The 27,766-nt window shown below is 38.8% G+C and overlaps 1 protein-coding gene across 1 annotated transcript in view; it reads left to right on the forward strand.

Annotated features, from left to right (window-relative positions):
- RFX4 (regulatory factor X4) overlaps positions 1 to 27,766 on the forward strand; it is an 83,124-nt gene that overhangs the window by 42,457 nt on the left and 12,901 nt on the right. The window contains exons 8-17 of the mRNA XM_062492522.1: positions 3,362 to 3,575; positions 4,426 to 4,503; positions 6,330 to 6,493; positions 8,424 to 8,524; positions 10,310 to 10,368; positions 11,914 to 12,058; positions 15,320 to 15,414; positions 16,738 to 16,855; positions 21,526 to 21,645; positions 22,906 to 23,067. Of these exons, the coding sequence (XP_062348506.1) occupies positions 3,362 to 3,575; positions 4,426 to 4,503; positions 6,330 to 6,493; positions 8,424 to 8,524; positions 10,310 to 10,368; positions 11,914 to 12,058; positions 15,320 to 15,414; positions 16,738 to 16,855; positions 21,526 to 21,645; positions 22,906 to 23,067 (1,256 nt within the window). The remainder of the gene's footprint in view (positions 1 to 3,361; positions 3,576 to 4,425; positions 4,504 to 6,329; positions 6,494 to 8,423; positions 8,525 to 10,309; positions 10,369 to 11,913; positions 12,059 to 15,319; positions 15,415 to 16,737; positions 16,856 to 21,525; positions 21,646 to 22,905; positions 23,068 to 27,766) is intronic.

Here is a 27,766-nt window from a genome sequence, read left to right on the forward strand (position 1 = left end):
CAGGATTTAGTACTGAATATAAGTTTTGTGGAGGCTCACAAAGACAGAGAGTGTGTACAGGTTTCTTTGTGGGCACATTCATATGAGTACTCCCTATTGGCCATTAAATCATCCTGGCATCAGCTACAACTTCTGTTACTTGTCCTTCCATTTAACCGGAGGAGGGAGCACTGCTTTATTCCCAAACTGAAGCTCCTCCCACGGCTCCAGGAGTCTCTCAGAGGACAAGATGCTCTTGATTTGCTGACTAGGGTTGTCTTGCATCTCCAAAAGCTGTCTCTTTGCTCTCACTGAGACTTAATATTTCTTGCACAATTTCCCCCTAACCTGCCTGTCTGTCGGAGCAGCTTTCAGGTCACCTACTCCTTTCATGCTACTTGTGCAATGGTTCTGCTCTCCATCTAGCAAATAAGGGGATTCTGTCATACACACAGAGACTACCTGCATGCTATACTTTAAGATAAATACTCTCCTTGGTAGACCCAGCACAGATGTATCTGAGCCCTGGTTTTGTTTTCAGAAACATCTGACTGCATTCCAGTTAAGTGTTACTTGAAGAAATTACTTCAGGCATTAACACTTCAGTCCTTTTATCACCAACAGTGCTGACCAATTGCTGCCAGTATTATTTTCGTTCCACTTCCCTGCTACTGCCAAAGGAAATTCAGCCGTAGAAGTGGTTAAGATTATCTGACTTCACACTGTTCTGCCTTCAGTCTTTTTATAGCACAGCTGCCTTGTAACATTACAAAGTTCAGAGCTCCAATGGTGCTGTACTCTTGCTCATCAGTTGTGAGGTTTCTGTTTTGCAGCTGGTTTATTGATGAGAGCATGCAGCTGTTCTCTGTTGCACTGAGCTTAAAAACAGTTCCACCACAGGTGAGCTGTGAGAAGGCAGCTGAATATAAAAGCCAATTTCTTTCTGTGCTGTGGTCTGAAACTCTTCAATTTGGTACACAAGATGTGAATTTAACCAGTGGAAGCTGCATGGTGTGAAGGGAATTTTGCTTTTTTTAGGAGAGTGCTGTATATAACATATTGATGAGGGTAAAAAGTATTTCACTTTAACACAAAAAGAATTTTCTTGTTTGCATGTTATTCTTCTACAGATCACACTTACAAGCCCTGTTTATTAAACTAAGTTGATTTCTCTTTCTGATAGGAATACAAAAAAGTATTTGGAAAAGAATCTGTGTAAATTACTCCAATGAGTTTTTGCCCTTTGGGTTAGTAAAATTACTGAAAGAAGAAGCTATGTAGAAAAATTTTGGAGTTAATTTTGCTACTGCTGCCTATATGATTTTGAAGCTCCATGGAAACCTCCTTTATGCAGTTTACTACCAAGTGAAATTCTACTACATTTTCTAGGCTTGCTTTTTTTTTTTCCTTCACTGATTTAAGACAAAACTTGATACACGACTGACCCCTGTTTAAATTATACAAGCCTCTCAGTCCTGCTTGCTCAAACTTTTTCCCTCTTCCTGCCCCTCCCTGAGCAATGTGTGCTGCTGGCTCCCCACAGCATTTCCTTTAGGGTTCACTGCCCCAGATGTAGCACACAGACCACGTGTGAGTTTTATGGCTCTTATGTGCAGTGCTCGCCTGGCAGCTGCCAGGGACCAAACCAGGCACTTAAACCAAGAGCTGGAGGTGTTACCATTCAAGCTAAAAGGGAAAAAAGCACCAAACTTCTACAGCTGGTGTTCTAACCCTTGCCATTAGTTACCTGTAACAGGTTAGGAACAGTCTGGAGCTTGGTTTCTTGTATAGAATGCATGTTTTGACCTAAGCTCTGAGGGAAAAATTTGGAGCCAATACTGTTGCTTTCTCAGGTATTGAAGCTAGGAAATTCCACTCACACCGTGTCAGTGTAATGTTTTAAGATATGTCACTTGGATTATTCAATGTGGAGTTCAAGATAGCTTTTATTTTTACGGGAAAATAGGGAATGTCCTCAGAGGGTATGGCCAGGAACCATGTACTAGAAATTTGCTACAACACCCCAAGCCTCCTCTCAGCTCATATCTGCTGATAGAAAAGTTTGGGCTTCCAGCTCTGCTCTGTTTTTTACTGGGGATTATGACATGCCTTGTTCTGTGAGTGAATGACTGTGAGTGGAAAAAGGAAAAGTCACCAGTTAGTTTAAACTACCATCACTTACATGCTACTCTTCAATTAATTTCATTGATGACCTTTGTAGAGCTGCCTCAAGTGAATTTGTGTCTATTTGAATGAACAGATGTGGCATCAACACGCTGAAATAGAAACTGACTGAAGAATCAAAGAAACTCTTTTTATTTTTCCAGAGATGGAAACTTCTCGTGCCATCATAGTGGGATCCAGAAGACAGAGTCTCATGATGATCTGATAGGATTTTGATAGGCTATAAGGAGAGAAGTGCAGGATCATTGCAAAGTCTGTGTAGGATGTGGCTGAAGCAAAAGTATACCAGCAATGCAATCTTGTGATGCCTTTTGTAATCACTACTAATTTAGCTGACGGGTTGGGTGCCTTCAGCTGAAAACCTGAAATAAAATTTAGGAAATTACAGAAGGACTGAGATAAAAATCTCTGCTGCTTTGATGCAAGAGTTTTACTTGATAACCAGTGCTTCCACCAGCACCTATAATAAAGCTGAGTAGCTGGTAGCACACACTTGTGCCATAAGGCCACTGATCTGTTTCTATAGCACAACCACACTGTAATTCCAGCGTGGCCTCACAGACACAGTCAGTGCTGTGTCCTATCCCTTACTGATCAAAGCCCAGTGTTGATGCTAGGGTACGCAGCAAATAATTGGAACTGCACATCTCCTGCCATGCATTGCTTTTCAGCACAACCCTTTTCCTCCCCTCTTTTCGTTGAAGTGTTTTCAATTTTTGAAACATTTCTGATCAGCTTGTTTGCAATAAAGACTTGTGCTTTTCAGGGACCAAAACAGCTCTTAACAACCTGAGAATCTGCGAGCTGAAATAACAACAGAAGGGCCAGTCCAGAGGGTCTGTACCTCTGCTTATTCCTGAACTAAAGGAGCAGCTGCACAGCAGAGCTTTGCCAACAAATAGCTTTAGGATGTTTTGTTTTTCACCAAGAAGTTAAAAAAAGGAAGTACATAATTTTCCTACCCTACAACAGAGTCACCTTACTTTTACCCCAAGGAATGAAAGTTGGAATCTCAGTATATAACCATAGTATTCCACTGCTGAATCAATGCTTGTTAATAAAGTATTGCTCAATCTATTTTGCTGTAGAAATCATTTGCTGTAAAAATAATTTGCATTACCAGTTTCCCTTGCCTCCATATATTTTTCTTTAATTTTCAAACAATCTGCTTTACAAAATACACATCTCTATGTATCAGGTACCATTATTACGGAATTGCAGTGAAAGAAAACTCCCAGTATTATGATGTGATGTATTCTAAAAAAGGAGCAGCCTGGGTCAACGAAACAGGAAAAAAAGAAGTAACCAAACAGACAGTGGCGTATTCACCACGATCCAAACTGGGAACATTGCTGCCAGAGTTTCCAAATGTCAAAGATCTAAATCTGCCAGCCAGTCTGCCAGAGGAGAAGGTAACACTTTGGAAATCTTTTCTCAGCTTGTCTTGGTTTCTTTTTTTTCTTTTTTTCCCTCCTCTGGATGAAAGCTTTGTCTAATATATAAAGACTTTAAACTAGAGTAAGTTTAATAATGCCTTGACTTGATTTATGGGGGGCTGAATTACTTCATCTAATAGGAAGAAATATCTTCCCTTAAAAAGGGCAGCTGACACTACCAGCTGTACAGTATTTCTAATGCATGTGCACATTTTTTAAAAGTTACATTACATACAGCAGGGCAACTTTTAAAATTATGTGATGTTTGAGGGCAACTTTTAAAATATGTTACAGCCCTCTGATCTGTGAATGCACTTGATGGCAAACTGACAAACTGTTCTAACACTCTCTTGAGCAGAGAGGGACATAGTGCATTTCTTATTCTTCTAGAGTAGAAATTCAGAGAATCCCATCTGCACATATGACAAAAATGCTCTGGCTCCTCTTGGCTGAGCTTGCTAGGTTTCTGGTTCTATTCACATGTGTAGTATCAATGTGAAGTGGACAAAAGAATAGGGTTTTTAGTTCTTTATGTCCTAATTAGGGCCACATTCTCGTCTTTGATCTCACTGAGGCTTTTTGCTCCTCTTATATTTGAAGAATCCTATTGACAGAAAAATCCATGAATTCAAAGGGAGAATTTACTTTTGGGAAGAAAACTCATCTTACAGCTAATCTAAATACATTTTAACTGATTTCAGTGGTTTTGCAATTGCAAAATAAGGAAAAAAATTGTTTTTTTTCTGTGTTCTGATATTTTAAAAGTGGACTTCTTAAAGCAGAATGATATTTTGTGTGTCTGTGTGTCTCCCTCATTGTTTTTCAGGTTTCTACTTTTATTATGATGTATAGGACTCACTGTCAGAGGATACTAGACACTGTAATAAGAGCAAACTTTGACGAGGTATGGTTAGAAACTGCTGTTGCACTTTCATGATTCGTAAGGTACCAATGGATTTGAGACCTTATTTTGTATGTTATATTACAGACTTAGGAGTTTGTGGTGCTCGGTGCTTTTCAGGAGCAAGGAACAATAGCTGTACTTGAGTATATTTGATATGTGATTGATAGCACTAAATCTCACTTATAACACTGGGTGAGTTGGAGGAACAAAAGCAGTGAGAATGTTTTTGCCCTCTGTTCTCCAGCAGGATTAAGGTAGTAATATCCCCTTACAAGATGTTGGACAATCCAGCTCTTACAACTCGAGAAGTGTGTCCACCACCACTTTTCAAAGCTTTTTGCTGGGACTGAGCTGTCTGAAGGAATTCCTGAGTGTTCAGCAGAGCCAGGGCAGGTGTCGCAGCAGCAACAGTGGGCTCTGCTGGTCTGTTAACAATGATGCAGAGTGGTGGGGAGATTACAACCTCCCAGATATCCCAGACAGCCATAGCTGAAGGCTCCAGTTGCTCAGCTGTACTGCAGTGCAGCTAGGAACACACACACACTGCTCAGCAGTTAATTCCATCTCTTGGATAAGGCTTGTACCTGCTCATATCTGACTGAATCTGAGGGGTTCCTGGCAGTGCATACAGACAGCTCTATAATTAGAGCTGAAAAATAAAACATTACTGGAACACCAGCAGGTTTATATTACATGGGAAGATGGCTTCTTATCTAGGATAACAAATCTGACTAGAGAGATACTGAAGACCTGATTCAAATATGATAGTCATATCCTGGGAAAAAAAAAAGTCAAAGGAAATGTCTTTTGACTCTGTTTTCTGAGCAATGGGAAAAAATTTTTTGCTTTTCTTCTTCTTACTCTTTAATTCTCACACTCTTCTGGCTTAAAGCTGGCTTTGCACCATTTTACTGAGTCTAGAAGTTTCCATGTGAGAAAAACACTTTACATATTCAGGAAATTTAGCTGGGCGAGCCTCAGAATAGCTTCTTAAGAGCAAGATGCTATATTTTGTTTATCAGGATCTCTGGTAGGGAAGGGGCTGAGCAGCAACAATATATAAATGGGAAATACTCTTTGCTACACGTGGTTTTGGTTGCTTACTTCACTACAGATTACGTGCAGAAAGTTACCATTCGTGAGTGCTGGTGTTCTGACACCTGTGGAACATATGTCATCATTCTCTGAATAGCACTTTTATTTCCCACATTAAAATTTTCAGAGGTATATTTTGCTGTGTCTCAACTCTCTCCCCTATTTTTAGGGTTTTTCTGCCTTTCACCACTTTTTGTCTGCTTTCCTTCATAGAGGAGGAAAGATAAAATCCAAAAGTATAGTGTTTCTTTCCAAAGCAAAGACAGAAAATGGTATATTGACCCTTGTAAGCCATTTGTTATCTACTCTCCCCCCTCCCTGCCTCCCTCCCTCTCTCCCTTCACCAAGGCCTAGATTGTATTCCTCTGTGCACAAGGACAGAGTGCAAAGAGACAGAAAAAAGCTTGACATGTGGAAGCCAAAGAGTTAAACTCATCAGCCGCTGATGCAAGGTAAAAATACAGTGATTGTCATGGGTGTCTCTACTACAGTGACACAAAGACTCCCTGTCACCAGCCCAGAATGTCTTCTTACCTTTGGCTGATTATCCCATTGTGTGTTCCAGTACAAACCTGTCTAGTTAAGGAGCATGCCTTGTCTGTGTTGCACCCCATTAGCCCAGCTCTGAGGCTAAAACAAACGCTGTGTAAGCAGGATCATTTGAAGAGAATGGTATTTGTGGCCTTTGATTATTTTAATTTTAACGCTCCTGCTTCTTCTTGTGATTGTAGGTTCAAAGTTTTCTTCTGCACTTTTGGCAAGGGATGCCTCCTCATATGCTGCCTGTACTGGGTTCTTCAACTGTAGTGAATATAGTGGGAGTTTGTGACTCAATTCTGTACAAGGCAATTTCTGGAGTTTTGATGCCAACCGTACTACAAGCCTTACCTGACAGGTAACTGACCCCTTCTAGCTCAGCTGTCTTTCTTATATTTCCTTTCTTCAAGAATGACACCAGTTCTTGGAGAGCTGCTTGCTGCCACCCATTTTCTGACTTTAAATCAGAGTGTCATTTGAAAGGAATTGAAGAGCTTATATGTTCCTGAAAAGATGTTCAGGTTTTAACAAGACCTCTATTAAGAAAAACTTGGAGAGTTGGGGGCTTTTATGTGATGAAGGGTACCACCTTCTTCTTGGTTTCTTAATGTTCAGCTAAACCCAAGCTAAATTCACTTTTCCAATCCATGTGGTAGATTTCAGCTGTTCTCTTCCTACTTGGCATTTGTTCATAGAGGTAAAGCATAATAGAGATCAACAGTTCACAGCAAAAAGTGTAATCACTGAGTGCAGTCAATGTATTTCCCCCCTCCCCCGGTTTTACTTGTATGTGCATCAGGAAGCCATCTTTTTCTAAATAGTCTTGTACACCTTTAATATCATTTGACTAATGTGTTCTTGACATTGAGTAATTTAATAATAGTGCCCTAGGAGTTTTTTATTGCTACTGTGTGTTTAGCCCTTAAGATTTTAAAGTGTCTCTAATGAAGAAAAATATTTTCACAATGTTGTTCTGCTCTCCTATGTGCATTTCATGACTGCAAAAGTGACAGTATTTTACACAAGAGATCTACTATAAGCATGGGCTGTTCTTGATAAGACATGTACATTTTTACAGGCTTTACCCCTCAACCCCCCCTCCTCCAATCTGTTTCACTGGAAGGATTAAACAGAACAGCAGTCCTTTTCTCAAGCTGCTTAGTTCTTTCATAGCAAATAAGGAGAGACTTGAGTGTGAATATAGACTTTTGTAATGCATATAAAGGGCCAGATTGTGGCTATTAAGCCATAGCCTGCACTGGAGGGGGTGAAGAAGGGTCTCATTGCAATGCTCCTGAAGGAAATCTTGCTGACTCAGCCAGAATCCTCTGAGATACCTCCTGGGAACAAATTCTGGCTATCCAGAAAAGGCACATTTTAGTGAGCCCAGCAGTGTCATCCATCCCCTGTTCTCTTTGGGTGTTTTTGTGGAGCAGAGCAGGCTTGTTTATTTTACCACCTCTGCTGTCCATGCAGTGTGCTAGGAGTACCTGATGAAAAAGCTTCTTGGGTCAAAGGGGGAAGTTCCTTGGATCTTTTCTCTCTCAGTTGTGCATTTCTAGCATTGCTACAGGCTGTGCAGCTTTGTCTGTCAGAACCAACTCTTAGAATCCTCTGCACAACACTCTGCAACTCTTCCTGGAAACTGTCATTTTTTACTGAGGATTGCAGCGAGAAGGGCAGAATGAGCTGCCTACCAAGTTTAACAGGAAATGATGGAACTACCAGGAAAGGGTAGCGAGAAAGAGAGAAATTTCACTTGTCTGGGAAAGTTCCAGTCCTGTGCAGGGCTAAAGCAGGCAGGTCCTGCTCCACCTCCAGCTCACCCACCTGTGTGGGCTTGGCCTGAGAATTCCTCCCCACCACCATCATCACTCAATAACTGGCTCTTGCCTGCAGGAGAATTGCTGGTTGCTCCACTTGAATATCCCCTTATACATCTGTATAAACATAGGCAAAACCAAGCTGAAATCTGAAGCTTGATTTATTGTCTTCTTTTAACAGTTGTGAATTCATATTTGTAGAGAGTGAGAATGATTTTATTTAAAGTAAAAACACCATTTGTAAGTATACATACAGAGATGTCAGGTTTTGAACATGGTGATAAATTTTGCTTTCCTTGCAAAAGTTGTCAGAAGTTTCTCTTCATGCCTACAAACCAAAATATGTTAACAACTCTGCATAATAATGAGTTGCAAATAAATGGCTCATGGTCTTCACACGTTCACAGCTTTTATAGTCCAATGCACAGAGTAAACATGATGTGATGCTGTGATTCCTTTTTTCAGTTTGACGCAGGTGATCCGAAAGTTTGCAAAGCAGCTGGATGAGTGGCTGAAAGTAGCTCTCCACGATTTACCAGAAAACCTACGAAATATCAAATTTGAGTGTATGTATTGCCCAATCTCTCTCCTGTTAAACTGGGATGGACAATGTTTATTGATTACAAATTAATTAGAAGTAAGACTAGTGTTCTTTTAGGAATTAAAACCTGTCATCATTATAAATCTTGCATTCACTTAGAATGTCCACTTGTTCATGAGAACCAATCTCAGTGAAACGAGACATTGCTCAAAACAAGAATTCCTTTTCCTTTCTTGTGGATTCTGATAAGAAATTAATTTTGTTGATAGTAAGCAAACATTAAGCATGATATTAGGCAAAGAAAATTATTAAACAAACCTTTAGGCTAGGAGAATTTGAATACAGCTTGAGGCCCTTGCTCAAGAAAGTGCCAGAGTTAGAAATGAAGGAGATCAAATTACCCTGTCACCACAGGAAAGGGCACTAGTCCTTTTCAAATGTGCTTTGTAGATGCCTGCAGTGCACATCACCTATTGATAAAGCCTGCTTTATTTCACAGCTCTCAATTCTTTGCCTTTCATGAGCACTAAATTCCACACCACAAAGTTAAAGGGGAAAAAAAAAACTAATTTAGGAGAAGGATTAACTATTTTGATCAGCGTGGAAAATTAGGTGTATATGTTACTGAGAACAGTCAGGATGGAAGTTGAAACAACTAATTTCAGGGTGGTTTGAATTGTTTACTAATTTATTTTAAAAAAATAAACTAAGTCTGTACTGAAAATATGCTTTACTACATCTTTTTTCAGTTCAGAAATATCAAGAATCTCCAACAGCAAAATATTTGCCAATGTTACAGACAGAAAGAGATGGACAGTGCACTGTCTTATCATTCTCAATCTATTTTTTAACTGCTTTTATGTACAGTATGGAGGGAAAGCTCACTCTGTGACCACATCTAACATCCCTTTGGATAGATCTGGAAATCTGGTCCTTTTGATATAAGGAAAATATTGTGTGCACCCTGCCTTTTACATGAGTCTTTGTTGCTTCTGCAGCTGTTTCCTCCTCATCAGAATTTGTGATAGGGTACACAGCCACTAGAGGTACTGACAGGCAGAACTGAAAGCTTTGGTCATTTTTGCAGTTCCCAAGTCACTGATTTCGGACCAAAAGAAATGCACAATACAACATTTTAAAAGCTCATTTTCCAAGAGTAGGAAACACCTTAACACAAGATGTATCACTTGCAAAGAGCTAGACTGGGAACAGAGGACTGGCAAATACCTCCTGGACCATTTCAGCCCATAATGTATTAGTATGTCATTCAATTGCCTTCAGAATCTTCGAACAAATTCTACCTGAAACTGGATTAGTGTTTAGCCCCTACCAGTCCAGTCAAAAGACTCCTCCAAAACTTGATTGCATGAAGATTTAGCAACCTTTACTCATTTCCACACATAATGTAGCTATTGTTATTTTATGTGCACTTATTCTTGCACCAGCATTTTTCTTTCTATTAAACAGTTCTTTCTGTTCTCCAGTTCCTTTGTGTAGCAACAGAAAATTTGCTGTGCTGAGCAAGCAAAGCTTTTCCATTGTCCTGTTTCTCTTGTCATCTCATTATTCACAGCATCTATAAATAATTGCTTGTAATATGCCTCTGTGAAATTGATTGAGCATCCAGATTTAAGGGTTTAGGTCAAGGTTTAAGTTAAAACTGGGCTTGCTGAGTGCGTTTTAAGTAGCCACAATTTTGTATAGGAAACTGGATATATTTTTGTTGCTGTTCTTGTTTAATTTCATACTTTCTGGAGTAATTATCCTTAATTAGCACAGTATGCCAATAAGTATGTCTTCTTTTCTGCAGTGTCCAGAAGATTCTCACAAATACTACGGCGACAGACATCCCTAAATCATCTCTGCCAAGTAAGTATTGCAGTTAACCAAGTTTGATGAATGCCATTTTTACTGACTTTTCAAATAATTTTATTAATTGGCAGCTTGGACTTTATTCAGAGGAGGAGATACCTTAGCAGTTTGTCTCCAATATTTGTTATGGCCACCTCTACAAAATCAAAAAGTAATCACTGAAAAAAGCTTTTCTAGATAACTGGCAACTCCTGATCATTAAATTCAGCAGGGTACTCTAATGAAACAAAATTATTATTTGATTTGAAGACATGGTTCTTTTCCAGGAAATAAATGAGAGACATTCCATTGATTTCAGAGCTGTTTGTATGAGGGCAGCTGCAAAGCAAGAAAAATTTCTACATGCCCAACAATACATTTCAAGTCTAATTGTATGTTGTAAATCAAATGCAAAATAGCAAAAGGGAAAACAGCTGAACTGGGTTGCAAATAAGTGTGTTCTTGTAAGCACAGCCAGTGAATATAGACTTCTCCAAAGTGTTTGGTTTTCACCAGTTTACATCAGAATTACCTGTAAAAAGTCATGAAGCCAAATTCTGTGCAGTATAAAAAGGGAGAGAATGCACTGAATTCATTAACATTTGATCCATGTATTGGAGGGGATAGGCTTTTTTCCTGTCACTTGAAAGCTCCACTTTTGGAAGGTGTGTCCAAAACCCCAGGTTAACCCTCTTGAGGGGTGAAGCACACAGAAAGAAGCTCTAGGGAAATGAAAAACACTCCTGCAAGGAATTTTTGGTAGATTTGTTCTGCCATTATTTTAGTGGTGGAGACAGAGGTACCTGTGCTACCTTTCCCCAAATACCATAGATCATCACTGAACTCTGGAGTTCCACAGCCATTCAGAGGAAATCAAGATAAAGAAACCACAACCTTCTGGTATCAGATCTCTTAGGTGAAGGACTCTTCAAGTCATCACTCCCTTGGGGAAGCTGATAACCTTGGTGTGTGTTATCATCTCTGCTTAACTTAGAGAGATCTGTGTACATGACTGTGGCCTTGTGTCACTTCCTTTACTCTCAGTCCATCCTCCCCATTACCAGCAGCAGATCCGTGTCTCAACCAGCCAAGACATGGACCTGATGAGGAGGCCAAGGAGCTTTTACCTATTCATGTGGCTGAGGGAAGAATGAGAGTCTTCATAGACTGGGAGAGAGGAGGGTGCAAACCTGAGTGGGGTTTGTTTGGTACTAGTTTGATTTTTCTTGTTGCTTTTTTGTTCTGAACTGAAGCTTGAAATGAAAACCAGCAGAGCTGTTAGAGAGTGAGGGGTCTAGCAATGGCAGCATCAGATTAGTGTTGCTCATTAGGGTTTCTGGTGGTTGCAGTCAAAATACTTGCAGTTGATTAAAGTAGGCAAAATGACTGAAGAGTTCTCTTGTTAGAGGGCCCTGTAATATCCATAAGACATCAAGCTGGTGGGTGGGGGTCCATGAGGAGAATCAACTTAGTGAGCCCAGCTAAGGAAGCGTAAAAGGGGATAAAGCCTATTTTTTAACCTAATAAAGCATGAACTAATGAATAGATTGGATTGGATTACAGGCATCAAGAACAGTGATCCACAGTGCAGACATCACATTTCAAATGCTGGAGGACTGGAGGAATGTGGACCTGAATAGCATTACCAAACAAACCCTCTATACCATGGAGGACTCACGGGAGGAACACAGAAAGCTCATCATACAATGTAAGAGCAGAATCTCCAATTAAAGCCAGTTGAACTTGGCTTCCTGCTGCAAACAAAGCTCAGTGAAAGTAGAGCTGTTTTTGCAGCTGTTGGTTTGCTTGGAGGCTTAAGATAAATATAGAGACATTTACCAAAATGTAAGGCAAAGCCCTGTCAACAAGGTCTTATGTTTTGGGATATAGATCTGGGCACTGCTTCTTGATGTGTTCCTTTCTAGTACCCATAAATGGCCAATGGCACAAAACTTAGACCCATATTCAGAAGGATTTTTTCCATGAACCCGAGCAAACTAAATCTATGAGTTAACCATTGAATGTGTGAAAGTCCAATCTTTCCTGCTGCAGAATTGAAGAATTGCTTTTTTAATGGCTTTGACACTTCAGTGGGTGTGTATTTGAGTTCTTTGTAAATTGCTTATAAAAAGCTCCTTTTTACACAGTGTTTTCATAACCAAGAGCATTTGATGGGATAAGCTTTTGTCCTGAACTTTTATGACCAAGTAGAAGTCCCATATCAGACAAGCTCATTGGCCAATTTAGCTTCTGTCTAGTATGAAGGGCATGGACTTGAAAGTGACTTCGGAGATATTCTCAAATTGTTTTTACAATTAAAGATATTTTGCAAATACAAAATATTCCTTCCATCATCCAGTAAGTGTTGCATAGTTATAAACTCAGGTGTAACCCAAAGCACATTTAGTTTCATTGTTTTGAGGCTACAGAGCTTTAACATCTTTCACATAACCTCATTTTCTGTGAGCCCACCTGTTGTGTTGCCATCTCTCTCCTGAGGAGGACCAGTCATCTTTTACCCAGAATCAGCCTGAACAGGGCACAACCCAGACAGCCACTTGTGGGAGCCCAGCAAGGGTAGGTTTGTTAGTGAGGTAACTCTTTCAGGGAGTGGTTGGGAAGACAAGGGGTGACACCTTCACATGTAGCCTGGACTCTGAGGTTGACTTTGGCAGTCATCCCACTGTGTTAACACTTGAATTCTTCTCCTTGGTTCAGGGATGGGCCTTGCATTCTCTGATAGTTCTTTTTTTCAGGGAGAGGTTCTTGATGTTCTTTCCTCTTTCTCAACCCTTGATTAATTTCTTGGCCATCTTCCCTTTTGAGGAGATAGGAACTCAACATGTCAGCAAAGGAGGTAGCATACAGGGAGGCTGAAGTCCAGAAGCTGAGTGAATCCTTCTGTGGCCCGTTATGTTTTCAAGATCTATCCAGCATCCTACCACTGGCCAAAAAAGAGAGTTTTCAAAGTTATACTCCCTAGTAGCAGCAACATTTTTGGCTGCTATTCAGAACATCTTTAATATTTAACAAAGCTTCTTGTGTATGTGCTATTAGTGTAATAAAACCAAACAGAATTTTCCTGAATGCTGTTGGATTTGTGGAAGTTTTTCTGTATTTTAGGCCTGTATAGTCCAATAAGCAGTTAGCCAGAAATGGTAAGCTAATAGCTCATGAGATGGGTTGCCAATGAGGTGTTCAGATATGCACAGAGAATATTCTAGAACTTAGATTTTTTTCCCCCCATCTTTGATGTTTATTCTACTTTACCAAAGGTTTTTTTCACTATGCCTCGTATGACTTACATGGCATTGATTTAAAGCCTGTTTTCATACTCCTGTTACTAATAATCAAGGAAGTACCATTGCAGCTCCTATAACTACAGAAAAACCCCAGATTTATAAGCCTGTAAACTAACTTAAGAGAAACAGACAAAAATCACTGGGTATAAGAGAACCTCTTTCCTGTTCTGCTGGACTACCTGTCTCTGCCATGCTTTCTGCTTTATTCCCTCATTCTCAGATCCTTTTGAGGTATTTTTAACAATCACTAAAGGCTAAACATCTAATTTTCTCAAATAGGTCATTGTACACAGTTGCATTGCTCCAGCAGCAAAGCAGGCAACTGATTTGTTTTTCTGCTCTTGCTCCCCTCTTTGCACAGCATATGAATTACTTCATCTGTTGTATCAGGCAGTTTTTGTCCAGCCAAATACTCAGGTAAGGAGACAACATTTAGATTTCTCTGTGATCCTGTTCTGAATAAATGGGAGGTTGCCCATTAAATAAAAGAATGAAAGGAGATAAGGGTGGTTCAAACATCCTTTCCCTTCTTCCTTGACTAATGTTTCTGGTAACTCAGCCTTTCCAAGTCTAAGTTAAAAGGTTGTGGTCAGGTATTTAGCAAATGCGTTCCTGCTCATCCTCCTGATCCAACAGAATCAAGAAGGTTGTTCTTTGCATTATTTTTAGATAGCCCCTCTGGCTCATTTCCATAGCTATCATCTCTACGCTTTGCCTCCTCCAACACCTTCACCCCCATCTTTCCTATGTAGAGAAATTCCTTCCTCCTGTTATTTATAATTAGCTGTAAATGGAATTGCTTAGTACATTGAAATCATCCTGTAATACAGCAGAAAAACAGTATCTTTCTTCTTGACCTTCTGGGCCTTTTACCTTAGCTGAGTTGAAGAATAGTTTGTTGAGGTGTCAAAGCATGTGGTTCTTTGTCTTCCAGACATTCGTTCCCATATACAAATTAGATTTGACGTTTTAAGGACTGCAGTTAAATGACTGGCTTTTACTTCTTGTATTAAAATATTAACATGTGTACTTGGGAAAGATCAGAAAGTATACAGGTTGCTTTTTGCAACTCTTCTTGATAATAAGTAGAGCATATCTATACTGATAGCAAATTTTTTTGAAGGAGAACTTTATGGACATTCTTTTTGTGTGTGTCTGGCATTGCAAATAGATTATTTGCAGCAGTTAAATAATGTTTTTGCAACTGAAGCATTATACAGATGAGTCCCCTATCAACAATACTCATTCACTTGGTGCCTAGAAGATTCTTTATGCGTTTCTGAATCAATTTCATGCATGACATTTTTTCATCACTGGGGTCAAGGCCTAGATTCTCCCTCTTCATAGAGAACACCGTAAACATTTCACTTCTGGGCACACCAGACAGCTTAAATAAAAACATTAATTTAAAAAAATAGGTTCTGATTGACTCACTTAAAATAACACTTTCAATGACTGCATCACTTTCAGTAGGAAAAAAATAAGAGATCCAGCAAACTTTTTGGGTCAGCACCAAGAAAGATGCATTTGTTTCAGCTAAGCAATCTGTTACAAAAAGTACAGTAAACCCGTGATTCTTTTGTTAGCCTTTTGTGATTTGTTTTTCTTTTGTTTGAAACAGAATCTGGGTTCTAAGGTGGGCTTTTTTCTTTGGTTTTGTGTGGCAGTGTACCAGGAGTTTGATCACCTTTTGGAGGAGCAGTCCCCCATTGAGTCGTACATCGAGTGGCTGGATTCCATGGTGGACAGATGTGTTGTAAAGGTTGGTAAGGAGGAGGGAGTCACTGATGTGCACTGTGGGCTCTCTTCAGGTAATACATTTTTAGAAAAAGTAAAAATTATTACAGAAAAAACAAAAAGAGTTGGTAATGGGCAGTAGTGCATAAAATCTCATTGGTTTTCAGGGAGAATCACTCACATTCAGGATTTTGCTTTATTCTGCTTTATTGCCTTTTTGTTCTGCCTTCTGCCTTTTAAGATTTTAATGGAAAGGATATTTAAGTTAGCTAATTCATTTATATACAAGCAAATGTAAGGATGAAAGTCTACATTACTTTTCAGTCAAGGACATATTTATGTTCATTTTGAGCTGATAGGGGATACCAAGGACTTGTATTTTATTTTAGTTAAAGTGCGTGCAGAAACCTACTAACAAAGTTTTAAAATGTATTTTCAAAAGCAATCCAGCATCACCATAATTTTACAAGGAGTATGAAAATATATAACTATTCTAACTTCTGTTAATTATTTGTATTAGGGTGTTCTGTTAGAATTTCAACTCTTCCTTCCTGTTGTTAGAGCTCAGAAGTAAAACCAAAGCCAACAAAAATATGCTGCCTCTCTCTTTGCTGCAAAACAGCCATATAGAAAACAGATCACTCTCCAGATTACTTGAAATACTTTGATTGTTTTGGGGAACTTCTTTTCTAGTCAGTGGAATGCAATTTGAAATTCAGGCCAGAGCTGTTAATTTTAATGAAGAACTTGATGTGAATTTTAATAAATTATTTTTAATCACTGATTGGGTGAATTTAATCCTTTAATTCACATACGGCAAAATTAAATACATATTTGAAGAGCTGATGTCTAAAGTGTGCTTTTTGGAAAGTATTTTTCCTAGTAAAACGACTAAGTGAATTCACAAAAATAAAAATTAGAAGGAACAAAAAGCTTTACATTCCATATTAAACCAATTTGAAATAGTAATATAAATTTGTAGTGTAGATCAAACATTATTGATTATAAATTGCTTCCTTGACTAGGAAGCAAGAAGGATCATGTTAGTAAATAGGTTAAGATGAAGATCAGTGCAATTCTTTTGCAGTCCTTTTATCATGTACAAAGGACATCCAGTCTTGAATAATACTTTATTGTTTCCTCCTGAAGGTTGTCCACGGTTATAAGGTGGTTTTCTGTCTAAGGCCATTCTGAGTTGTGTAATTTGTAGTGTATATTTTAATGTGAAGATGGTGGTAAGTAGTTTTTCAGTATAAAAAGAGAAGGTGGATGGATATATGCATCATTCAGCTGTACTGCTGGTAGAAATAAAAGTTTCTCCATGTCAGACACACGTCTTTTCTTGCAGGTAGCTGCCAAGAGACAAGGCTCTTTGAAGAAGGTAGCTCAGCAGTTTCTCCTGATGTGGTCCTGTTTTGGCACTCGAGTGATTCGAGACATGACTTTGCACAGCGCACCCAGCTTTGGTACTTGGATTTTGTTGAAATAATTGCATGCCACAAAAAAATCTGTATGCCAGGTTGTAACATACGTTTTAAGTGAAAACCTAGCCAGTTTTCACACGTCCAGTGCTCTATTAAAAAATAGGTTGGGGCTGTTGGCATTTGGAAATAACGCTTGGACAGATGTCTGTCTGCAAGCCACAGCCAGGGGAGATGAAAACATTGCTACTTCCTTCTGTTTGCTCTTAGGAGCTGCAGGGATCAGGGCAGCTGGGGGAGTCCATTACAGGAGCATTCCCTAATGCACTTCAGTGCAAAGTGAACCTGTTTACCCAAATCACTCTGGCAATGTGTTGAGCCAAGAGAGATGACTTTGTGCTGAAGTGGATGAAAAGCTCTCCAGTGAAACACTTTGCCAGCTCTCCTCTTAAAGGACATAGCATTTGAAACTGGTGCTTGCAAAGTGAGTGCACTTCTATTACCTGGAGAGAGTCTCTTCCATTTTTTAGGGAAGTCAGTCAGCACGAAAAAACCAGATTTTTACATTTTAAATGAAAAATCGTGCTTCTTCTCCACACTGTTTGAAAGGGGGCTTTGTCCTCAGATACAAAAGGTTCAGATTAAAATCAATTAAAAGCAAGAATGACTTGACTGGTGTGCCATGAACATGAGCACTGAGTCACTTCAGACCAGACTTTTCATGAGGGAGGTTTTTTATAAATGCACTTTTGTCTGAATATGTTTCTAGAAAGATCAATAAAGAATGATTTAATAGGGGTATTGCATTGAACAACTGCGAGGTTTTCTGCTGGCTGAGCTTTGATGCCCTTTATGCTCTTAAAACCATCTAAATAATAGATAATATCAATTTGGCTACTGTCAGTGAGATACAATATGATATTTTAATATGTTTTATTTATTTATAATACATGTAATATTTATTTATATAGCATGTTTATATTTTAACCTGAAACTACTTTCATTTCCATTGTAAAAGAGTTTTCCAAACAGGTGTTAATGACATCAGAATAGTGAGCATCCCCAAGGTGATTACAATTACAATCTCAGCAAAAAACACAAACCTGTTCAGGTGTAATGCTAGTAGAGGCAGGAGGAGCCCTGAAGTTTTGAATATCAAAACCATATCCTTATCCTATCAGGCAGCAGCCTGGGTTATCCCTACTCAAGTCTCATAAATTTTATTTAGCCATGGACACGAATTTATAAAAATCTACATTAATGATGCTGTTCTTTCTCTGCAAAGCCGTTTGACATATTGTTCTTGAATTAGAGTTGAGCAAGTTCCAATAGAATAACCCCTGAATGTAAAAAGCTCAGAGCTAGATGGCAGAAACTTTTCTGCACTTAATTTATACAGTTCTTTCTAGGTTTTCAGAATTATATATCCATTAGGTGAGTTCTATGGAGAGAAACTGTTATAATCTGTTTATAACTGTTATACTGTTATAAATATTTACGTATATATACCTTTGTTCTTAACTTAGATAAAAAGTTTTTTATTTTTACTTCATTGGGAACTGCTTCAGTGGACTGATTTTTAGTTATTTTTCCACCTCAAACAATATATAGACTCAGATGCTCACAGTGTAGGTTTGTTTTTTTTTAAGTGAAATAATGTGTTAGATGATGGGATCTTTACTATGTACAGGACAGTTTTTTATTTTTACCTTTGAAATAGATTATTCCAAAATCTGATTGAAGGAAGTGGTAATACCTGTCACTGGAATGACTGGCACAAAACTTTTAAGCATGGTGACATGGGCTTGTTGAAACAATCTCTGGCAGGAAGAAAATAAGCTGCTCTCTCTTGCTCCCACTCTTTTTATCTCTGCCTGTCTCCCTCCCTCCCTGCCTCCCTCTTTCCTGCTTATGCATATCAAAGGCACAGTTGGTGGCAATGTTTGGGTAATGCACCCAGTATATAAAGTAACTAATTAGTAATAGAAACTCCATGTTTTTCTCCAGATCTGGAAATCTCACTGTTGTTTACTACTTGGACATAATTGCTGTATCTCTTAATAGATGCTGATACTCATTGTGCCTTAGCTGGGCATTGCCATGATTTCTGTTAACCCCTGAAAATTAGAGCCAAATGTTATTTATTGTTGTAACCACAGTCTCTTGCATGATTTCTTACCTTTTCCTAAAGAAGTGATTGATTTGCTGGCTACAACTGGATCCATTTCTGTAGTTAAAGATAGACTTGAAACAATCCAACAGTCATGTGAGAAACAATAGCTTTCAAACACAGAATAAATTATGGTACATTGTGCTGAATAGCCATTCACTGTGAGACTGAAATGCATGCCCTGATATCAGTTTCACTCTATAGCTTACATTTCATTTGACTTATTTAAAAATATAAAAATATTGCATTCATTGCATTCAGTTCCAAACCTTGCTTGTCTGGTGTCTTTCACACAAATTCTGGGCTCAAAAATTCTATGCAGAGCTTAAAAATACACAGCGGGAGAAATAATAGCAGAGGAAGAGAGACATTCAAAAGAGTGACAAGGGCACTGGAGTGTTTTTAAATTCTGCATTCAGTATTGCCAACCCCAAGTCTTCAAAATAAGGCATTAGACCCCCCAAAAACAAAGACATTTTTCAAAATAGCAGACCTTGGGTTCTTCTTGTTTGCTTGCTAGCAAACACAATTACAGTGTTTAGAGTTCGCACTTCCTAATATTTTTATGAATCTACAAGCAACTTTCCTGTTTGTTTTCTTTTTTACTGAAGCCTGAGTAGGAGTTTGATAGAAAATAGTAAATACCCTGAGCTTTATACCACTACATGTAGTTTGCCAGCATTTTAGCCTGTTTTTCTTGAAGTTACTTATCAGTAGTGAATGCACAAGAGTCAGTAGAAATTTTCCACTGAAAAACTGTAGTCAGGAGAAGAGTGAACGTTTTGTGGAGATTCTTGAAAATCTAGGTTTCCACTAGGTCAGTAACAAGGTGCTCAGCCATGCCTGCTGTTTTTATTGCACTGGTAAATCAAATAGGACTTAATTAATAAGACTTTGAGCCTAAAGAATTTTTAAAAACAAGTTCTCAGCAGTAGCTAAGTGAAGAGCCCCAGTTTTTACCCCTGAAAGTCTGGGGAAGCCTGTTACCATTTTAATCTGCTTAGTCACATGAAACAAATGAAGAACTGGATGCTTCAGGTTCACCAGCAGCCAGAAATTTCCTTCCCATAGCAAAGGTGTTGCAGTCAGGTGTGTCCTGCTTCTGTGCTTCCTTGTCCAAGAGCACTGGGGCACATGTTCACCTCCCAGGATGTGTGCCCAGCTCATATCAGTGACAACAAAACCATGCAGGAGTGGAGGGAGGGAATGGAACACAAAGACCATCGGAGTCACAAAGAAAAAGAATGTGCTCAGAGTCACTCTGAAAACTGAGCTGCCAGCTAGAATTGCATAAGTGTATTGGGTCTTTGAAACCACTTCTGCCCTCCAGCAGCATGCTTGAGTACGGAAGTTGCAGTAGGGGTAGTTATGCTTCATTGTGATAAAAACTAATATCTCAAGATAAACCTAACTTTCCTGTGAAGAAACCAGTCATTATGAAATTAGATCGAATTTGAGACTTGTTTGATCTTTTCTCCCTGAAAGTATTTATCTTCAAATGCAATAATGGAATTTCCAAAAGAAATACCTCCACATGAGGTTTTTTGGGGTGTATTTTGTCTGTCTCAGATGATGACTTTTCTCTGGTTTAAGCTAACTGCTGGATCAGCTATTATTTTAACCTCACTGTACTTGTACATGTCAGTTACTTAGTGACTTAAACACGTGCTAAATACTCCATGCAAGTCTAAATGAACAAAAGAGCTTCAAAAAACCAAACCCATTGTATGATAAATTCCTGTCTGGGATGATTACCGGTACTTTATGTCATGGAGCCTATTGCACAAATTGAACAAACTCCACCTTGATACTTGTCAGTGTCCCCCTGCAGATGGGTGTTAGTCTTTCAGGAGGGCACAGCACAATGTCCCAGCTCTGATGTTTTGCATCTCTTACTTCCCCCCTTCAAAATGTATCTGTGGTCTCTTCTTACACATCCTCTTTTCTTGTGATTTGTGATCTAGGGCAAACATTCCTTCACCATCCCTGGTACGTACATATATACAATGTCTATGTATGCATATTCTATAAATATATATAATAATTATAATATATTGTAATGTATTATAAATATATATAATTTATACATATATACATATGTGCAATATCAGCTATGGGAAGCAACTCCCTTTCTTTGCAGATAGCTCAGAATATTCATACCAGGATGTGTCGCTGAGGCAGCCAGTTCGAGATTCTACTTCTCACAGGAAACGATACGTCCTTTAGACAACAGGAAACAATCCTACTGCATTGCAATTGTCAAAACTGACACTCAGTGCTAATGTAGGAGAAGAAGAATCCTTCAAGTGGCAGCTCTCAGCTAGGCAGTCTTCTTGCACCCTAAACCACAACTGATTGTAGAAGCCTGTATTAATCTAGGAATGAACAGCTCGCTATTCCCTGCTTTTACTTAGACCTCTCTTACCTTGAGTAAAAGAGATATTTCAGTACATGGAGTACATCAGCTTGTGCTGAGTGCTGTAATAATTGGTTTAATGAGTGTATTGAGACAGTCAATGGCTTTGTTTGTTCACTTTATTACCAGGGTCTTTTCACCTTATTCACTTGATGTTCGACGACTATGTATTATACCTGCTAGAATCACTCCATTGTCAGGAGAAAGCTAATGAGCTAATGAGGGCAATGAAGGGAGAAGGAAGCACAGGTGAGTCTTTTATTCATTATTTGTTGTTTTATTCCACTGATTTCTCTACTTTTTATGTTAGGATTTATCTTTATTCTTATCTAACCCTCTGAGGCTTATCCAGGAGCAAAGCACTTCTATCCTGAGGTGAAATAAATAATTTGGGAGGCATCTCTGGTTAATCCATTCTGAAAGAGAACTACCAGCTTCACAGTGTCACTCTGGGTGTCTGAAACCCCATTCCTAAGCATTCACTTGTTATTTCAGTAAGATATTTTTGTGTTGAACCTTTTATCTTAGTTAATATTTCTAAGCCACCATTGAATTTCAGTGGATTTGGTGTTAATAAATTCACTCATCAGTGGTTTTGTACCAGTCTAAATAAGAGGAAGAGATAGCAGGATTGAGAAAAGATAAATGGCAAAGCTGTTGTTTCTGGTACACTTACATTCTGAGTGCCTGTACAGAAAGAGATTCTGAGTCCTGCTCCACTCCACACTGACATGCCAGAACAGAAGCAAATAGGGATTGCCTTTAGATTTTTGTACTCTGGGCAACCCCTTGTAGTGAGAGGTCCTCAGTGATCTTCCTTACTTGCATCTCCCATTCATTTTGGCAAATTAAGGCTCTCTCTCACCTTTGAAAGTTTGATTTTCCATTTTAGCTCTGACTTAATTTATCACCCTGTAGATTTATGGGAAGAAAAACATTTCCGTGGTTGGGGTACTATCTTCTGTATGGTGAAATACTTGAATTTAATTCATTCCACTGCCATAGCCTCTTGGGATTTTGACAAACAAGTTGCTTATACTTTCATATTTTCCACATACCTTTAGCAGCTAAAACTATCCAGAATATCCTCCTTTTTAAGTCAACAAAGAAAGAAGATCGTGGCCCAAAGCCACAGGGATGCTCTGGAGACTCCTGATTCTTTCCCACGCCTCTAGAAGGTGTAGGAATGCCTAACTCAAACTGGACTCCTAATTTTAGATATGTAATAACACATTTTAGGAGTATAACACTTAAGCTGTCCATGAACCAGCTTCCTGCCTATGTAACAGGAAAAGTACTACATTCCTTTAAGAGATCTTCTAAATGTACATAGAAGGTTGTAATGGTGAATATTACAGAAGCATTTCTGTTGTAGATCTGTGGTTCCTGCTCTGTATTTCTTGAAATACACTCTACAGAATCTAACTGCTTGCACTGTTTTTAAGTTTCTCAGTGTTCCTTGACTCTACCCTTAGCTATGTTTGATAGGCTTTCTCTCTCATTTTGCAGCAGAAATACGAGAAGAAATTATTCTGAGTGAACCAGCTGCTCCAACTCCCTCCCCAGCACCGTTCTCCCCAGCTAAATCTGCCACCTCTGTGGAAGTGCCCTCTGCCCCATCACCCATCAGCAACCAGTCCCCAGAGTATGGTGGCATAACAGCTACCACAGGTAGGCTGGCTTCTGGCAGATAAATCTGCTTGAAGGTGGCTTTTGCAACTGGTTTCCTAAAATTGAGCCTCAGAATATGATGTAGTGGCTTGCAAGGTATGACAAGCTTTCCCAAGAGAAATCTGTTCTCACTGCATCCACACATGATGTGCAGTCTACCAGGAAAAATATCTGATATTTGGATGTTTTATATACTTGAAGTGCCAAATATTTCAAGTTTAGTGAGGTTTGCAAAATCCCAAATCACTAGTGGTTCAGGAATTCCTAGCTGGTAAATGGGAAATGGGTATCTTTCAACATGTTTAACACCCAAATATGTTTAAATATCTGTGCAAGTTTCTTTTGGGAATTTTTACACGTTGCTGATGACTTTTATCAACCAGTGTTAGAGATTAGGAATTAGGTGTTTGAAGCCTATTTTCTGTGTTATACTCTATTATAGCAGCTGATAAGGTTATTGTATTCTGGTGGGCCCACAAATTAAAAAAAAAATCTGCACTTAAGTGACATCTTAAACTTGTGGGTAGGATTGACAGGAAACAATAAGCATAAAACTGGCTTCTTGTTTGGGCTGCATAAATGGCCAGCATTCTGTGTGCTCTAGAGCAAAACTCATTACCTTTTGGATTAGGGCAGGACAGTCTGTCTGTATGATCAAAATACAGTGTTCTCTTAATTCATGGAGAGAAAGGCAGAAGTGTGAGTGACTTTCAGAAGGCATTTCAGGAGCTGAAATCCCAGCTTTGCTGCTCCTCATTGAATAGGATGTACAATCAGAATGTGGAAACTATCGCTTTTGTGATGTACTAGAAAAGTTACAAAATCTTGAAAGAATGTCATAAAGTGATGATTTACCACTCTAGAGTATTTGGCAGTGGCTAAAGAACTAATAAATCTTTCTGAAAAATGTTTTTCATGTTTTCAAAGGCGCCACAGGGAGGCACAATGCATGTTGTGCTGGAAAGAGATTTAAAAATATTTGTCCCTACATCACAACTTAAGATTTTTCACTGTTGGAGGCAATACAATAGTTAGGAGGGAAATAGGAAGTTATTACCCCTCAGGACAGTTATACAAGAGACTGATGTTTCCTAGACTGGGTTAGGTGACCACACAGCTTCAGTCCAGGCGACAGTGAGGAGGTGGTGAGGATCTTTGACTCTTGTTGAAACCCTGATGTTGTGTGGAATTTGGCCTGTAGGCTTTGTGGGATGTTTATGATGCTGGAACCAGCACTTGGTATGGTGCAGGGCTGGATGCAGAAATAAAGGACTGAAAAGAAGGGAACTGCGTGTTCTCCAGGGCCATTGACTGGAATGGAGGTCTGAGGGACTTGTATTTGGGCTGCAGATACCCTAAGTCCACGTGACTGCCATGCAACAGTTAACCAAAAGCCTTCTGCCCTTGACCTGTCACTTCAGGTCCTCCTAAGAAGTCCCTTTCTGTCCCTGCAGGTACAGAAGGACCACAATTGATCCCATACTAGAACTTTTTAGGCAAGAAAGCTATTTCTGATTATTTTAGTTCTTTTTTCCCCTCAGCTTTACATTTTTAGGTTGTTTTAAAGGCTTTCTTTTGGTTTAATTGGATTTTACACTTAAGATCTGGTGCAGTCTCACTTCTGAGAGTGCGAAAATCATTTTATCTTGCACAGGCCAAATTTGCCAATGGAAGTAATGCTCTGGTTAACACTAAGAACAAATATGTGGCTATTTATTTTTTCTTAAATTGAGCAATTAGAGATACCTCTGTTTCCTATGTTCATCATGTAGATGGACTAGTTTTAGTCTGCTTTTTAGTTTGCTAAAACTAAACGTGGAATGCACTGTTTATTCACATAAAGCAACACAAAGTAACAACTGTGTCTCAGCCAAAGGAAATCGCTACACTTTAAAATAGGTGTGCTGAAGATGTATTACACACACAAACCACTTTATGTACAAATCTGTGGCATTACATAGAATATTTTGAAACAGGAACATGTGTTCTGGAAAGATCACACTATTGCTTTTCTTCCGCGTCTTTCATGAGGTAAATGTAAAATTCTACAAATGCTTTGCAGATCTTGAGAGCTAGTTCCATTGGTAACCATTAGCTCTCAGTTCCCCAATTTAGGGCACTATTAACTCTTTCTTGCTTGTGACATTCACAATAAAAGTTAACTATTAAACTTGTATTTTAACCTTTTTGCCTTCAGTCAGTGGTCAGTACAAAAACAGCAAATTAAACTGTTGCAATGACATGATACTGGGCAAAAGAAAGGTAAATCCTATGTATCACACTCTGTGGTATCTGTCATGGCACCAGTAACATTTTATTTAAAACTTTTTGTTAGGTTACTAGATAGTTAAAAGGCTAATTAGCCTCCATCCTTTCTAAATCACAAAGGCCAGATTAATGATTGCTCGAACTGCAACAATATTGTAATAAAAGTGATAGCTATATGGCTAACTATGCTGTTCTCTTTTAAAGGCCTTCTAAAAGCTCTGATTACTCATTTGCCAATGCAATTGATTCTAGACAACACAAAATGAATTCTAAATTGTTAGCTCCTAATATCTTAGTAAACAACTAAGTTTACTGTTCAGTTACTAAGTTTGCTGTTGAAAATCTATGCATGAAATAAGTCCTCAGGTCAGCAGTGATCAATTAAAAGTCACTGTTCTTCCATGTCTGGCCTTGGTATTAAAGTTTTGGGAATACTGGCACAGATTGAGCACCTCTCATATTTGTGTGTATGAGTAAACAAATTTTTTGGTTCTTTTCCTAAAGCTTCAGCTCCTGGACTCACATGAGTATTTGAGAACATCAGCTCTTGCTCAACAATCAGAGTTTAATTCTCATAGCTGCAGAGTGCAAACCTCAAAGATCTCAATTTTAAAAGGCAATTATTCCCTTCAAATGGAAGGGCTTGTGTTTTTCTAAAGCTTTGTAGGTGAAGTGATCTGTTTGTTGTGTGGGGGCAGAATGGGGGTCTGACTCTAGATTTCTGACTGCTTGAAGTTGACAGTACTGCTGATTATCAGACATAAAGCACAGTGCTGGGAGTGTTTCACTGTGTCTTGGTGGTCATTTGCTCCAGCCTGAAGCAGATACAAAATGCAGCATCATTAAACAGCTTCTGGGTTTTCTCTGCACTGGTGTACGTGACGGCACCAATGACAACAGGGCTGTTGTAGGACTAACAGCAGTTCCATTTGTATTTGGCTCCCCTACAGATCAGATGGCCTCTTGATTAGCATCCTCAAAACCACTTTTTTAAAAAAAGAGTAAAGAAAAAAGATTGATAATAAATGAATTTTCCTATTTTAATCAAACCCTGCATGTTCAGAACACAAAGCAGAGCAAATTGTTGCTCAATCACTATTGTTTTTGCTTATTTCAAAAAAGCGGTTCAGTTGGGTTCAGTCATATCTAAAAGAGACTTCTCTCTTGGAGTTCAATTCTGAAACCAGCTGAGAAAATGAATCATAAAGGACTGGGACATAGGTAGACATTAGAAAGCTAATTATGAAAACCTTTCACACTTAACTCGTTCCTCCTTTTCCACCCACCACAACATTGGCAGTATCCTGGTTGACCCCATACTTAGTTACACACAGTCTGCAAATCTGTTGTCATCTTCCATCCTTCCTCCCTGTCTTTGTAATTTGGTCACTGAAAATAATAGCATCCCTTCCACAAAGGCAAAGGGAAGTAAGGCCAGAGTAAAACCCAACATAGTTTTGTTTCTAAACCACAACCTGCAAAAGAAAGGGAGTACTCCCTTGAGCAGCTGTGTAGGTACTATCCTGCAGTACCTCAGACAATTCTTGGTTAGGAGAATTGAACAAAGATATTCACAGCTCTCCAAGTGTAAGACCTACTTTCTACTTTTATTTATGTGACACCTGGACAAGCACAAAGCTTGTTACTCTCCAACCATTTATTTTAAAGTTGAACTGAGGTGGCTGCCAGTTAGATTTGAATACCAGGAGTGCCATCTCTCATCCAAGGAATTTGACTTCCCACAGGGAGCACATGAAACAACTTGCTGTCCTGGTCTCACTCATTTTCATCAGACTGTGACAAGATCACTTCTATTTCTCGAAAAAAGAAAAGGAGATTGTCACAATGTCTGAGGCCAGTCAAATCACTATATTTGATAAAATGCAAAGGGTCTTTTTGCCTCTGTTATTACTGCTTCTTATTAGAGCTAGGAAGGTCATGAGATTTTTGGCTCAATGGCCAATTTTTGTTGGAAAAAAAATCAGGTCAAAGTAAAACTTTTGTTTTATAGTGAAGTGAAAAAGTGAGAAAAAAAGCCCCATACAATATTACTTTAAAATAAGTATTTTCAACCTCTTTGTTGTCCTTTTTCTTCTCTTTGTTTTTACTTTTTGCATTCAGGCCTGTTTTGAAAAAAAAAAAGTTGCAAATTCTCTTTTGGAAGATAACACTGGGGAAATATGTTGACCTTTTGAAATTGAAATGTTTCATTAAAATATTCTGCAGACAAGTTGTTGATATTTTCAAAACTCTTTTTCTTCAAATGAAGCTAATTGGTAATAGTATAATGATACTGCATAAGTACTTCTGGTACCTTCCACCTAAACTGTCTTTTTTAGTAAAGGTGGACTTCCTTAAACATTTTCCCAACTCAAGGAGCTGTGAATGTTTATTTGTCCATGGCAACAGGAGCTAGATTTTCTCCTTGGGG

This window comes from Cinclus cinclus, chromosome 4 (genome assembly GCF_963662255.1).
Source record: "Cinclus cinclus chromosome 4, bCinCin1.1, whole genome shotgun sequence".
Taxonomy (NCBI): domain Eukaryota; kingdom Metazoa; phylum Chordata; class Aves; order Passeriformes; family Cinclidae; genus Cinclus; species Cinclus cinclus.